At 58.4% G+C, this 15,704-nt stretch overlaps 1 protein-coding gene and 1 pseudogene across 1 annotated transcript; one reads left to right on the top strand and one right to left on the bottom strand.

Annotated features, from left to right (window-relative positions):
• Positions 1-5,832: 5,832 nt before the first annotated feature.
• Positions 5,833-7,170, top strand: LOC140259366 (ammonium transporter Rh type B pseudogene; annotated as a pseudogene).
• A 4,015-nt stretch (positions 7,171-11,185) lies between these two features.
• On the bottom strand, positions 11,186-14,379 carry C15H20orf204 (chromosome 15 C20orf204 homolog). Its single transcript, XM_072350600.1, has 5 exons — positions 14,296-14,379; positions 12,470-12,604; positions 12,233-12,295; positions 12,001-12,153; positions 11,186-11,518 (listed from the first exon to the last, which is right to left on the bottom strand). The coding sequence occupies exons 1-5, from the start codon at positions 14,296-14,298 to the stop codon at positions 11,384-11,386; spliced, it is 489 nt and encodes a 162-aa protein (XP_072206701.1). The 5' UTR covers positions 14,299-14,379; the 3' UTR covers positions 11,186-11,383.
• Between the last annotated feature and the right edge of the window lie 1,325 nt (positions 14,380-15,704).

The following is a 15,704-nucleotide window of genomic DNA, read 5'->3' on the forward strand; positions in this document are numbered from 1 at the left end:
CTCCCATTCAAGGCGCAGATGTATTCTTTACTCCCATGCGTGGGGCAGATGTGTCCTTTATCCTTGTGCATGGGGTAAACGTGCCTTTAATCCCCACACATGGGCCAATTGTGCACGTTTTCCCCACGCATGGCACAAACACACCTCTGGCCATGCCGGCTGCAGCCCTGCCCAGGCCCACACCTGCCTTCCCCATGAGCTGATGGCACACACAGCACCAGCCAATGCTGTCATCCAAACCCCAGTGGGGACACACAGAGGGGACGCACTGCTCCATAGCCAGCACCCCCAGCACGTGCTGCTCCTCCAGCCCTGGGGGCCTGCTCAGCCCTGGGAGCATCCCCACCCCTGCAGACCCCAGCATGGCCCTGGGCAGCCGGACACACAGCTGTGAGCTGGCTCTGCACAAGCTGCTGTGCTCTGCGGAGCAGCTGGCCTCAACGCAGGGCTCACGCTGCCCGGCCTTCCCCCCAGCCAAACGTGGGATGGATTAAGGCGTAATGAAGTGAAATCTGCCTTCTTTTATTATGCTAAATAAACACCACTCTATAGACATATGTACTGGTGTTTAATTTGGGGAGAGGAGCGCACCGACGCTGATTGCATCCGTTTTCGCACATTAGCATCTGGGCAGCCGGGCTTTGCAGTGATGGAGCAAAGAGACATGGAGCAAAGGGATGTAGCTGAGCTCCACACAAGGGACAAGCACTTGACAGGACCCCCAAACCCACCACCGCCACTGCTCCCATGATACATTTTTCCCATGCATTATCAATGCCCCAAATAAATAGGAATCTGCTGCAGTATTCTACAGAGAAAAGGTTTTTTTTTCCCTCAAAGAACAGCTTCTCCAGCTGCTCTCTCTCTGTGTAAAGCCTCAGTACCACCAAGGTCAGCCTCATATCCCATGCCAGCCCTACCCAGGCCTTTGCTGGGGCTGGACCAGGGCTGCATGGCACGGTTGATCTCTGAGTATCTCCGGCACTGCAGTATGCCCCATCCCCACTGCAGGACCCCCACCGTGCAGCCGCACTAGCAGGAACCCCACGCAGAGCAGCATCGCCCGTGGAGCAGCTGGCACAGGGCAAGCATTGCTCAATGCCCAGCTCACAGCCTCACCCCAGCAGCAACAAAACGCAGCAGTGAAGGGTGGTGCCAGCACGGGCAGTGCACAGCACTGTACAGCATTGCACAGCATGGCATGGTATTGCACGGTATGGCTTTGCATGGCACAGCACTGCATGGCACAGCATGACATTGCATGACATTGCATGGCACAGCACAGGACTGCATGGCACTGTACAGTATTACACAATAAAGACTGGACAGCACAGCATTATAGAGCATGGCATTGCATGGCATTGCACAGCACTGCACGGCATTGCACAGTGTGACATGACACTGCCCTCCCACAGCCATGACAAGCCTTGTGCTTGCAGAAGTGCCACCCAACACCCCGGGAACTAGCCGAGCACTTCTTCCCAAACCCATTCTTTACATCGGTTTCTTCCCAAATGTAGCCCCCAAATCACCACATCCCTCATCCCAGCAGCACGTCGGCCCCATCCTGCCGAGCTCAGCAGGTGCAGCCCTGTAAGCACAGCACCCACCGCCCCACACAGCCCCCACCCCACTGCCCAACCCCCCCAGCCCACCTGGGAGTGGGGCGGGCGGGCGCACACGCGCTGCTCGGCGCAGTTGGTTATGGTTACGTTTGGCATCAGTCGCTTCCATTGGGCTCAATAGGGGAGGGAGAGAGAAAAAGGAAAACTCAGCTCAAGGCGATTTAATAAGTTCAGCGTTACGAGCTGGGGAAAAGCTGTGGAACACACAAGTGGTAACGCAGGATTAATCTTTCCTTTAGTCTTGGGAATTATGTTTTCATTAATCCTAATTTTTCCAGATGTTTCACTCCTTATACCAGGCTCTTCAAAGCCTCTGTGGCTGCAAATTCTAATGAAGCCATGAGAACATTTTAAAGAGAAAGATTCAAAGCTTAAATTGCTTCCTTTTTTTTTTTTTTTTTTTTCTCTCTTTTTTTTTCTTCTTCTTTTTTTTTTTTTTTCTCTCTTCTTCTTTCGTTCCCCCCTCATTGGGCTGTTGGGGAGCGCATGTGTGTGCGGTCCCGGCGCCTCCACATGTTGTGTTACACAATGTGCTAACAAGATGGAGCGGGCCGCGGCCGCGTGATGCGTGGTGACGTCTGTTCCTCTTTGTCCCTGGGCAGAGAGAGGGGCTCAGGGGGGGGGGGCTGGCCACCTGCCCGGCTCCATGGGGCAGAACCAGCCGGTCGCTGGTGGAGGTTGCGGCATCGCCGTGACGGCTTTGGGGGAAGAAAAAGGGATGGGTTAGAAAATAGCCGGGCATTTGGGTAGGACCTACACTGGGTGCTTGGGTAGGACCTACACTATGTGTTTGGATAGGACCTACATTATATGTTTGGGTAGGACCTACATTGGGTGTTTGGGTAGGACCTACACTATGTGTTTGGGTAGGACCTACACTATGTATTCAGGTAGGACCTACACTGGGTGTTTGGGTAGAATCTACATTTGTGTAGGACATACACTACGTGTTTGGGTAGGACATACATCGTGTGTTTCTGTAAGACCTATACTACATGTCAGTGTAGGAAATATGCTTTGTGTTTGGGTAGGATCTACAATGAGCATTTGGGTAGGGCCTACAGTGGGTGTTTGGGTAGGACCTACAATGGGTATTTAAGCAGGATCTACAATGAGTTTTCAGGTAGGACTTAGAGTGGGTGTTTGGGTAGGACCTACACTAAGCACTTGTGCAGGATGTAAACTGTGTGTTTGGGTCAGACCTATAGCAAGTGTTTATGTAGGACCTACAGAGCTGGAAGAGGTAGGAGGGGAACCTTCATAGGCAGCAGCACAACAACAGCTCTTTAGGAAATGCAACTTCTGTTGTGCCCATGGGGTGACACCAAGCCAGGAAGGAAAGCAGGAAAGCAGGGCAGTCCCCAGCAGCCCTCGGGCACCGCATGGTGCCTTGGCTGAGCATCCCTTAGTGGGTGTCCTGGCCCCCTTCCACACTGATACCAGCCTGACGTCAGCATGATGCCACCCTGATACCACTGCAGCCCCACACTCCCCCAGCCATCCCATACACAGGACCCTTCCCCACACCGTGTCCCCAAGCCCTGCCGTGACGCAGAAGATCTGAACAATCCTCCCGGTCCTCAGCGCCCTGGATGCAGATCCATGTACTTATATGGCCTGCGAGATGCGGTGGGACTATGACCAGCGTCTGGAAATCCAGATATGACTAGATCCCTTCATTAGTAATTTCTTGTACATGACTTTCTAGACCATAGGGATTTGTTAAATTTGCAGGAGTGTTTTCTCACAGTGCCACGGACTGGCTGCTGCCAGCATACATTGGCTCGGATCTGTCAGATCCTGTTGCCTTATATGACCCGCCGTTAATTCCGCTTTTCTTTGTATCCAGCCCTCAGCGGGGAACTCCTCGAGCAGTCTCAGCCTGGATCATGCTAAAATGGTTCCCCGGCCCTCCTGCCATAAAACAACTGCCCACGCAGTGAAAGGGGGATGTGGGGGGTGGAAAGCAGCTCTCCCACCCCACCACCCCGCTCCTTTCCAGACGCTTCCTCTATCCCTGCGCTCCGGTGCCGAAGTGAAACTTATCCTATAAAACCCATCCCACAAAACTCATCCCTACAAAACTCATCCTTCCAAATGGTCCTGGAAGGACCGGACTTTTCCCCTATTGCCCCCACACTGTGGGGACAGCAGTGTCCCATAGGCACACCCCGCTCTGTGGGTTAATCATTGACGGCTCCATGGGGCTGGGGGTGCCAATGGGGCCAGGGGGACTTTCCCTTCCCTGGTGACCTCTTGAAACTTTGCCCTCTCTTTATGGGGGCCATAAAGGTTATTTTTTAATCGCACCCCAGCAGGGTCCCCTGCGCTCTGCAGTGGGGTCCTTGGCCTGAGGACAGACAGCATCACTGCTCTTTGCCCTCGTGTGGGTTTGGAAGCTTGGGGTGGGTTGGGGTAAGGTGTCAGGGTGCCGAGCAGCACCGTACTGGCTGCCCTCAGCTTTGTGCCTCTGTTAGCCCATATGAATGTCCTAAAGCCTCCAGCATTGCTCTGGCAAGATTTCCAGCTGGAAAGAGAGCACCCACCCAAGGAGCATAGGGCATCCACTGAGCCCACAGTTCACTATCAGCCACTGACAGAGATAAGGGGCCATCAGGTCCCCATACAGCCCCCAGCTCTCTGCTTGTTAAATACCTGCTCAAAGCTTTCCTTTGCTTCCAGGCAGCTTTTCCAAACAGCATTTTCTCCAGCCTTTAAACATGCCCTCAACCAAAGTGCTTATGCTTGTTGCAACAATTTGCCATGCCATTGGAAACCCCAAATTGAAACCCATCAGGTGGGTGATGTGGCAATGGGCTACGGGTGAGGGGTCAGCTGTGCTGAAACATCTTTTCTTTCCCTTTTTTGTATCTGTGAGAAGGACAGGGCATCCCCTCTGCCCCACGGCACAGGGTGGGGGAAGAGAGGGGAGCAGGAGGAGTCCCAGAGCCACTCTGCTCTGCTGTGGGGCACCCCATTGCACACCCCAGCCCCACATCGACCACCAGTCCTTGGAGACATCAGGTCAACCCCATTCATCCTTGCGGTCCCAAAATGACAATCTCCTGCCCCAGCCACATGGAAAGGATGATCCTGAACCTCTGCTGCTTAGGATGGAGCATCCCCTGGTCCCAGCACACAAATCCTCACAGCGCTCTGCCCTTTATTTTGCAGTCCGAGGTGGCTCAGCACAACTCAACCCCATCGCCGTACCCAAAGGCGCTCCCTCCAACACACCTCCTATCGGCGTTGCCCCGATTTCCAGCATCACTGTGTTGAAAAATGGCAGGGAAGGGTTTGGCAACGCGGCCGCGCGCGGATTATTCAACAATTGTTTCCCATTTTGCGCCCTCGCCTGCCTCATCCTCCAGTAACAATGACGAAGAGCGGCGTGGAGCCAGCGCCCGCGGCAGGGGTGTTGAGATCAGGGACAGCACAAAAATATCTTCTCTCTGGAACAAATATTTACCAACCCTTCTGCCTTTTGTTCTTGTGGTTCTCATATTTTTTTTCCAGACATTCACTGGCAAAATGTCACATTAAACAGCAACCCAGAAACTTCGGGGTAGCTGCTTGGCTGCTCTGGGCTTTGTTTTTCTCGCGCGCTAATTGTTAATGAATTTCCAACCATTCAAGCCAACACAAACCTGTGAGAAAAAGATCTTTGCGGCCCGATTTCGGGGCTTTACGGGGCATCGTGAAGGTTGGGCAACGCGTGCGTGGTACCAAAGCCATGGTGAGCCTGGAGCTGTCCCCATCCGGGCAGAGCCGGCAGCGCTCAGGCATGTCCTGCTGTGTACCCACATGGGGGACCCTCCCAGCAGTGGTACTGCTGATGGGTTCTGGCTCTGGGGTTGCAGATGGGCGAAAGTGGGTGTTATATCACTGTGTTCCCCTCAATCCCAACATCACTGCCAGCCCCATGGGCTGCTCTGCTGCCCCTCAGCAGCTGCCCTTTGATCTCATCAAGACCCAAAAAGCCTTGCATCCAATTTTTATGGTGGCCAAACAGGAGCGAGGGGGTCGTTTATTGCACTAAAAGAAGTGGAAGGGGGGCGGCAGGGAGAAAAGCCTCCTGGTCCATCAGCTCCTATTTCCTGTTAAAAATTAACTGTGGCCATAAAATCCCCAACACGCGGCGGAGCGCAGCTCAGCACCAGCCCTTGTGCTGCTGCACCACTGCCACCATCCTGTCCCCACCTCGGGGATGGCACTGCCACCACCCTCCAGCACCCGCTGCCTCCTGCCCCTCTCACTGGGGTTGTTCCAAGCCGCCCTGCTGCTCTTCTTCGCCCTCTTCATCACCTATGACCAGCATTCTGCTGCACCCACAAACTCAGAAGACACCGAGAATGCAGCCAAGCAGCTCCACAGCACCTTCCCCTTCTTCCAGGACATCCAGGTGATGCTGGTGGTGGGACTGGGGCTGCTGCTGGCTTTTCTGCCCCGCTACGGGCTCAGCGCATTGACCCATAACTTCCTCCTGCTCAATGTCTCAGCGCAGTGGGCACTGATGCTGCAGGGTCTGCTGGACCGCCTGAACCATGGCAAAGCACTGCTGGGGCTCCACAGCATGCTCAGCGCTGAGTTTGCTGCTGTCACTGTGCTCATCTCAGCAGGAGCCATGCTGGGCAGGACAAGTCCCAGCCAGCTGCTGGCCATGGCCCTCTGCGAGGTGCCCATCTACCTGGCCAGCGAGTGGCTCATTGTCACCCGGCTGGGTGTCCTGGATGTGGGTGGCACCATCACCATCCATGTCTTTGCCTGCTACTTTGGCCTTGGTGTGTCCAAAGCCCTGTTTGGAAACACAAAGCCAACGGCGCACCCTAAAGAGACCCCAACGCCGCGCTCCGACCTCCTGGCCCTGCTGGGAGCACTCATCCTCTGGGTGTTCTGGCCCAGCTTCGTGGCTGTGCTGTGCCAACCAGGGGATGCCCAGCACCGTGCCATCCTGCACACCCTCTTGGCACTGAGTGCCAGTGTCATCACCACTGTGCTGATCTCCATCCTGCTGGAACGTGATGGCAAGCTGAGTGCGGGACATCTGCAGAACGGCAGCCTGGCGGGCGGAGTGGCCATCGGTGCAGTGGCTGACATGCATATCACTCCAGCAGCTGCCCTGGCACTGGGCAGTCTCTCCTCACTGCTGTGCATCCTTGGCTTTCAGTTCCTCACCCCACTCCTGGCAAAGAAGCTGTCACTGCAGGACCGCTGTGGGATCCACAACCTGCACGGCTTGCCCGGCATCCTCGGTGCGGTGGCTAGCATTGTAGCTGCTTTGGTGGCCCCTGGGGATGGCAGCGAGGCAGCAAGGCACGGGCAGGCACAGTGGCAAGCAGTTGGGCTGGTGGTGGCCCTCGGTGGCTCGCTGCTCGCCGGGATGCTGGTGGGTGCTGCACTGCGCCTGCCCTGCCTGGCCCCACCACCTGAACCGCTGTGCTTCGAGGATGCGCTGTACTTTAAGCTCCAGGAGAGGACAGAGAGCCCCCCAGCACTGGGTGGCAGCACCGAGGGAGTCCCCCTGGCCACGAAGGAGTGTGAATAGGCACCAAACGTGGGACATTCTATGGCATTTCCAGCAGCTCATGCAGAATGCACAGCTCTGGCTGCTGAGGTTGCTCCTTTGCAGCAGCCTTCTGCCCACACCCACCTCAAGGCTGCAAACCTCTGCCCCCATGCATTGTCAGGAGTCAAGCGCACAACCCTATGGATCCGCAGTCCCATGGATCAGGCTTTATGTCTGTGGATGTCTCTTCCCTACCTGCCAACATGGGATGGCCAACATCCCTATGCTTCCCTGCGCTTCCCCACCGCATTGCTGCCAGAGAACTGCAGGGCTGGAAGCAGTGTGGTAGATGAGATGACTGCAAGCAAGGGATTTCAGGGGGATTTCATAAGCTACAGTGTCCTGGATAACCCAAACTCCATCAGGGCTCCCCAGATAAATTGCACAGGGAGCTGCCTCCCTTTTTGGCCAGCACTGCCCAGATTGCTGCTCAGACAGAGCCAGACTGCAGGAAGGACCCTCAACTCATGGAACTCTCTCCGTACCCCAACACCAGGGCTGGGAGAGCAGAAGGCAGCATGGGAGCCCCTGTAGGAAGAGCAGCAGCCCCATCACACGCAGCCTGGCCCCACTGCCACCCCACTGAGGACAAAGGCTGCGGTCCCTTGACGGCAGGCAGCACGGGGCCGCATCCTGCCTGGGGAGGGCTGTGATTCACAGCCCTCTCTCCATCTCCATGAGTCACCGCACTCCTGCTCCATCACTGCCACAGAGACCACGTCGAAGGCTCCCAAAGGGGGGTAAAGGCAGTGAAAAGCCCCCCCCCCCCCCCCAGTGCCTTCATGCAGGGATGGGAGCTCTGGGCACATAGGGACCCCACTCTGAGCCCCACAGCTTGGGGCTGCATCCCCACTGCCTCGCGTGGCCCCAGGCAGAGCCAACACCGAGAGCGAAGCTGGGGAATTCGCCCTCCAATAATCACAACCAGGCTCAGCAGCCCGGGCGGGTTTGGTTAATTGTTAGAATAAAATATTGTTCAGTTCTGACAAAGGAATCCTGCCCCGCAGCCCGGCGCTGCAGAACAATGGGCCCTGGCGGAGGGTGCCACAGGCCGAGCAGTGGGGATGGGGGCTGAGCACAGCCACAGTGCGCCAGCAGCAACAACGTGGCCTCGTGGAGGTGTGCGGGGGGGGGGCATGAAGCAGAGCCTGGTCCCTTCCTGCCATCCAGCCCACATCACACATCAAGGGCCGCTGGAGCCTGTGCTGCCCCATGGAGCTGTGATGCCATCAGGTTTTGGGATTGGTGTTGCTCTGACTGAGCCCAGCATCTCACTTTGCTGGCATCCCACTGCATGGCTGCAGCTCCAACAAGGACACAGAGGAGGGTGCTGGCAGCTCCAGAGGGTGCAGCTACTGCTGAGCTAGAATCACATGCACACACGTGAACAGGCATGCACACCCACATGCACACATTCACATCCACATGTACACTCAGCCCCAAAGCTACAGCCCCTTTGCTCATCACATACAGCAGCACAGCACAGGCCCCTCTCTGCTCCCTTTTGGAGTTTGCATGCTTTACCCCCTCAGCCTCTTTGCAAACACACCCCTCAGCTCTGAGCTGTTTCCCAGCACCCCCATCCCATCCCAGCAGGGCTGCAACCTCCTGCAGAGCACCCAGCACTGCAGGCATTGCTTCACCAGCACAGTCAGGCTGCATCCAGCACCCATGGGGCTGCACAGTGTGCCGGGGAGAGGGCAATGTGAGCACCCAGAGCCATGCCCACAGCTTGGTGGCACGTCCCAGCATGGGCCCAATCTGGTCGGCAGATGCCTTCCAAAGCAGCAAGCAATAGCCTGGGAAGCTATGGGGGGGTGGGGGCTGCCCTTCCCTACTGCGGGACCCCGGGGTTTGTGTTCAATGTTCCCAGCCTGGTGCTCCTGTGGGGGCTACGACACCCCCAGCTCAGTGCCCACCCACAGTGTCCATATGGGATCAGGGCTCTTGGAGCTGCTACCCCATAGCCAGGGGTGCCAGCACCCACCTGGGCCACAGCACGGCTCTGTGCTGCCCCACTCCCTGCTGTCCCCATCCCCCGGGACTCGCTGTCCCGCAGCCGGAGCCGGGCAGAGCCGCTGCTGGGTGTGCCGCCCCGAGCCCAGCTCTCCTCCACCACCGCCTCTCTCCAAAGGATGAAGCAGTAAAATATTAACCAGAGCCCCTAGCGTTTATCACACCGTAAATCTGGGCTTTCAACAGCTTTACGATGCTGCAGGGAGATGGGAGAGAACAAAACGCTCTTCTTCTTTGTCAGACACAGGCTGCGTGTGCCAGTGCCCCCAGCGCTCACTCCGTGCCCATATGGGGCTGACAGCCCCATCTCCGGCCCCATATCCCCCGCCCCACGAGCACTGCAGCTGAGCAGCGGGGCAGGGCATGCGGTCCTCGATTGCTGAGGTTCGGGGCCGCTCCGTTCCCAGGATGGGGATGGCGCTGCTCCATCCGAACAGCTCTTTGCTGGGACGTAGCACTGCAAAAGGGCGAAACGTGCCCCCGGTATCAGCTCTGCATCGATGGACCAGCTGGGTGCGCTGCCAGCTCGCAGGGTTCGGGCTGCAGCACGCTGATCCTGGCACAGAGCAGCTGACCCCACTCCCTGGGGCGCTGATTGCAAAACAAGAGGCGAAGGGAGGAAGCGGTGATTGCGCTGTTTGCAAAGCGCTGGGATGCAGCTGGGAAGGCGATCACCAGCAGGGCATGCACACACCTGTGGGACAGCGTGGCACGTGGCTGCGCAGGCACAGCCGGCTCCTTGCACGCATCCCAGCTCGGCACATCCCAGTGCAACTCATCCCAGTGCGGCATCTCCTCCTGCACGATGCATGTCACGTCCTTACCCTGCACACCAGCCGCTCTTGAGCGAGGCGGAGGCTGGCGTGGTGCCGACAGGATGCCAAGCGCCTGGCACCGAGCAGCGGCCGGGGGGAGGGCAGGGAGGGCTGCAGGGAGGCAGCGGTTGCTGGAGCCACATCAGAGTAGCCCCCCCCCCACCCAGAGCAGCCGGGAGCGTGTGGTGCTGCCCTCGAAGGAAATGCGCTCACTCCCATGTGCTGCACACTTGGGCTCGCCTCGCTGCTATTTTTATGTGACTTTTCAGGCCCGTTTCCTTTTTCCGGCTGTTTTGCTGTGATTCCACCGGCGTTTCGACCTCGCTTTTCCCCTCCCTCCCTTAAGTCTCTTCCTTCACTCTTTCCTTCCTTTCCATGCAGTCATTCCTGCCTCCGCACCGGGTTCCCCGTCCCCAAGAAGGCAGAGATTGCTGCAAAACCATCGGCCACTCAAACGCTTTTCTGCAGGCGGTGCCGCTGCGGTGTCACCTCCCTCCATCACCCCGAGGAGAACAACGCAGCACCGCACGGCCCCATCCCACCCCACCCCGCTTCCTCCAGCAGCACAAGCTGTGCACGATCCCGAAAGGTTGGACCCCCACCTTGCATCCCCCGCTCCAGCACAGCAGCACATGGGGGCCGTGCCGGCTCACAGCCCGCTGCTGCCACCTCGCGTCCCGCACCGCCGTTCCCCGCAGCTTTGGGGGGAGAGAAGCGTTGGGGAAGCTGAACCAGCGAGAGCAGCCCCGCCGCAGTGAGCCCCCATCCCACACAAAGCTCGGGGCTGCAGAGCCAGGAGAGGATTTATTTCTGGTCTCCCAACCAAGGCACGGCCCTTAGGGCTGCGCTCACCCCCTAAGGGTCCCTCCCAGCCATGCTCGTACTGGCCCTCTGTTCCCCAGATGTTTATCCCATTGCTCCCCAAGGTCCTCATCACACAACCAGGCACCCAGGGCAGTTCTCCCAGTCCCGGAGCCACACACATTGGGGATGCACAACATCCCTCTGCCCACAGATGGACACACAGCACTCCAGTGCCAGCAGAACCCTCAGCCCCGTTGGGTTGCATTGTCCTCTCTCAGGAGAGCAGCTGGTGTCCCCATAGGGCAGCAGGGGGAGGGGATGCAGGGCAAGGAGCAGCACAGAAATCACTGCATCTCGGTTTTCTGCACTACACCCCTTCTTCTTCCCCAGGTTTTGGGTTGTGGTCCCTGTGTTCCATATGGGCCAGGAGGATGAACTCAACATGGGCACCTGCCCATATCTGCTGGCCCAGCTGTGGAATTCAATTCACCTCAGGGTTCGACGCAGGATGCCAGCAGCCATGAACCCAGATGCAGGATGAGGTGTTGGGGCAGCCCCTATGAGTCCCGGGGGGCTGCATGCAGCACGTTGAGCTTCTCCCAGCACGTGGCCAGCCTCCGTGCCTTGCGTGAGATCTCCTTCAGCTGCTGCCTCCTGCGGTGTGGCTGCAGTGGGGGGCGCAGGGGGCTGTGCTGGGGGTGAGGGAGTCAGGTATGGGGACACAGCAGCCACCACCATGTCACCCTATGCCAGGGGAGGATGCTGGCCCCACACACTGCGGGATGGCATTAACCCAAGCTGACTGCAGCAGGGATGTGACCCCAGCACCTTGCCAGGCAGAGCTGGGAGAACCCTGGGGCTTCCCCACTGGTTAATGAACTCTTTGTGGTAGGAGATTCTCCCCTGCTGGGATTTCCCCAGCAAAGTCCTGGGGATGCCCAGATCGATGCTTTGGGTCAAGACTGGAGCACCCACCCACCCACCAGGACTACTTGCTGGGTGCAGCCTCCAGCCCAGGGCCAGGCAGGTGGAAGCTCTCAAGGTTGTGCCCACAGCATAAACTCAGAGCAGCCCTTCGCCCTTGAGGATGCTGCAGGGAGAGCCCAGAGATTTCTCATGCACAGGGTGGCAAACTGGGATCCATGGGGTGATGGGGAAGGGGCAATGCTCTCACCTTGCTGATCCGCCTGCAGTTCTCCCTGAGCACAAACTCAGTGTCCCGGACCACCTTCCATACTGCTGCCTCCTCGGGGCCCCGCAAAGCACCTCCTGCCATGTCCCGCAGCGACATGCTGATGTTGTAGATGGACTGCAGGATCCTCTGGTCCTGGGAGGGAGAAAGGAAGGCAGGCAGGGATGGGGCTCGATGACTCAAGCCCACAATGTGCCCCAGCCCTGGAGCTCACCTTGTCAGAGCGGCACACTGGCCCGGCCCGACTGCTCCTCTCTGCCGACCCGCTCAGGTTTTTCTGCAGAAACAAGCCATGAAGCACTGCTGCGTTCCACAAGGGACAGGAGTCCTGCATTCAAGCACAGCAACATCTCCCCACCACCCTGCAGCACTCACACACAACCCAACGTTACATTTAAGGTCCCTTCCAACCCAAACTGTTCTGTGATTCCCCCCTTCTCTCCCAGCTCACCAGGTTCTGGATCTCATGGAAGATGACAGCTCGGTATTGCCGCAGGATCCTGGCAATGCTGCACCTCCAGCCCCTGCCCAGCACAGCAGCGAGCAGCAGCAGCAGCACGGCGCAGGAGAGGGCCCTGGGGAGAAGCTGTGCAGGGAAGGGCTCAACGTCAGCCATGGGAGAGCTCAAGGATGGCAAGCAGACTCATCCCCTCCTTTATAAACACAGCATGCAGGAGAGAGAGCAACCACATCCTCCTTGCAAAGCCATCGCCTCCTGCAGCAACCGCTCTGCTTTCAACCCTCTTCATGACCCCACAGCAGTGCCAGGCACAGAGATGTGGGAGCTCTGTGCATCCATAGGGCCTGTCCGCATGCTCTCCCCTCTAGCACAGTCATCCCCCCCTGCCCTCCCCACCTCCTGAAGGCCAATGGGAACTGGGATTATGCCCTAAGGCAGAGTGGGGCTGCAGCTTCCCCACCAACAAACCTCCTCAGCTCAAAGCAAACAGCTCCAGACTGCATGGAAAGATGCTCCCTACCTTTCCACAAAGCCCAGAGCAGCCTCACCACCCAACAGCCCTCCCTGCAGAACGGGGAAACCCAAATGCTTGACACCTGAGCTCACTGGGAACCGCACACCAGGACACTCTGTGGGATGAGCTCAGGTTCTTTGAAGAAAGGTTGAAGGAAAGCCAGCACAGCCTCAGATGACCGGGATCAGGGATATTTGAGCAGCAGGCTGAGGATGGGAAGCACTGTGCATGCTCAGCATCTGCTGTGAAAGAATGTTGGTGGCCCAGCTCCCCCTGAGCAGCAACAGCAGCACCGCTGTGGGATGGCACAGTGCTTGGGGCCCGTCCTGGCACTGGGCATCGCTGCCTGCTCCTGTCTGCAGTGAAAACCCCCCCACCAGGCCCAGCTTTTCCCCAGCTCCAGGTGTCAGGTCTGGGCAGGCAGAGAGTAGCTCAGCACCCTTCAAAACAGCCTCTGTGCTGCAGCCAAAGCACAAGTGGTAGGGAGGGATCCATCTACAGCTCAGGGCTTGGGCTTCCCCTCTGCTTTCTGGATCTCCACATCAGCTGCTACTCAAGGAAGAAACCCTCCAGGTTTCCAACTCCTGAGACCTACATCAGCTCCGTGCTCCCCCCTGGACAGAGGGCTGCTCCTAAGAGTCCATCCCACCCCAACACTCCCAAAGTTCAGCAGGAGCAAAGGGAGCACAACGCGATGCGACATGCAAACCCAACACGGTGCAAGGCTGCAGACCTACAGACAGCAATGCACAGAACCCAGGGGTGTAACTCCCCAAAGGGGAATGCTGCTTCCATGAGGTCGGCCTGTCCAAAGTCCAGAGCTGCTCTCAGGAAGCCTCTGCCGCCAGGAAGACAAGGCCACGTAATTTTGCTCAAACCATTAAGCCAGCAATGACTTCCCTGAAGTGCCTTATTAAACAACTGGGACCAAATTCCAGGAGAAAGCACAGAGTTTACAGCATTTCCAGGCAGCCCAGCCTGGCATGGGGGGGTTCCAAGAGCTCAGCAAGCAGCAGCAGGACGGGAACCGAGGGGCCTCTATGGGTGCTTCCCACTGCCCACGCAGCACAAAGAGTTGCTGCTTCCCTTCCTTCTGCACGGGGAAAACACGTCTGGCTGCTGCTCTGGGGTTACCCCTCCTCCCTTTGGTGCCAGCAGAGCCAGCACTGCCCGCACATCGGGCTGCTCTCAGGCTTGTTCCCTTCCTGCAGGAGGGAAACGCAGGGAGTATGGCTGCAGGACAGAGCTAATCTCTTCCCGAGCTCTAATCCTCCAACAAATACACAGAGATAAGGGAAATCACCATCAGTGATACAGCAGCTCCGGGCGGCACTCGCTCTACCCTCTGGCTGCACAAAGGCGTACAGTTCCCCTCCAGCCTCGGGGGTCCCCGTTCCATCCCTCTCCGAAGGGGCCCCGCGCAAGACCAGCCCCACGTCCAGCCCCGCCAGGTCCAAGTCTCAGCCCAGCCCCGGCCGGACCGTCCCTCCCCGCCAGCTCCACGCCCTCCCGGCCAGTCCAGCCCCGAGCTCCATCCCGAGCAGCCCCGAGCAGCAGGACCGGACCCGGCCCCATCCCGACTCATCCCAACCAGTCCAAGCCCCCTCCCTAACCCAGCACAACCCCATCCCTAAGCCCCCCCCAATCGCACCGATCCCTATTCCCAGCTGCTCCAAGCCCTGTCCCAACCGTACCCCCAACAATTCCCAAACCCCATCCCGACCTCTTTGAGTCCCATCCCATCCTAACACCTCCTGCCCCAAATCCCAACAGCAGCGGGGCTCCGGCCCGTCGCCCCTCGAAGCACCGCACTCACCATGGAGCCCCGCAGGCGTTGGGGGCCCCCAGGTTGGCCCCACGTCGCGTCCTGCTCCGCCAGGGCTGGCGGTTTGAACTTGGCTCCACGCACGGGGCTGCGGTGGGAGGGGACGGGCCCGGCCCCATGCCGCGGGGGGAGCGTCGCGGCCACGGCACCGCCGGCCCAGCCCCGGGCTCCCCGCTGTACCCAACCCGCAGCAACGCAGACCCCGGCGTGGCACAACGGGGGGAAGCCAGGGAAGGAAAGGAGACGTCCCCGGGCTCAAGGCAGAGCCGTGGGCTGCTCGTACCAAGAGATCACGTCTGCAAGGTCAGGGTACAAGGGAGGCTGCTCTGCCTCCCCAAAAGGCCCCGAGCAGGTGAGCGGGGAGGGGTGGTGCGGTTTCAGCCCCACGGATGCTGGAAAGCGACACAGGTGCATCCAATACAGCAGAGCCGAGGCTGCTCCTCTATGCTGTGATAACACTAAAGGCCGGGGACACAGAGCACCACGAGTGCTGGTTGCTTTAATCATCCCAAACTCACAGCCAGAAATGCTACAAGCCTTGCTTAGCGCTGCGAAGGGCACTGTGCCTCCTGTGCACTGGCTGCAACACCCTCATACACCGTGATGCTGTTACAGTGAGCAGAACACCCCGCTGCTCCCCCCCCCCTCTGTATTCCGAGTGGGGACATCAATGCCAGCACATGAATCCGGGCTCAGGAAGCTGTCCCGACTCCAGGTTTCTATTGCTTTCATGCAGGAGGTGATGAAAGTCACCAACACAGACAGCACTGCACTGGGCTGAGATCAAGGGATGAACAGTCTGATTTCTCAGCTTGGCACGTGGGAGCAGGAGCCAAACGAACAGGAAAATGTTCCACGGCACAAAATGGGAATACACAAGGACATAC

Source organism: Excalfactoria chinensis, chromosome 15 (genome assembly GCF_039878825.1).
Source record: "Excalfactoria chinensis isolate bCotChi1 chromosome 15, bCotChi1.hap2, whole genome shotgun sequence".
Classification (NCBI taxonomy): domain Eukaryota; kingdom Metazoa; phylum Chordata; class Aves; order Galliformes; family Phasianidae; genus Excalfactoria; species Excalfactoria chinensis.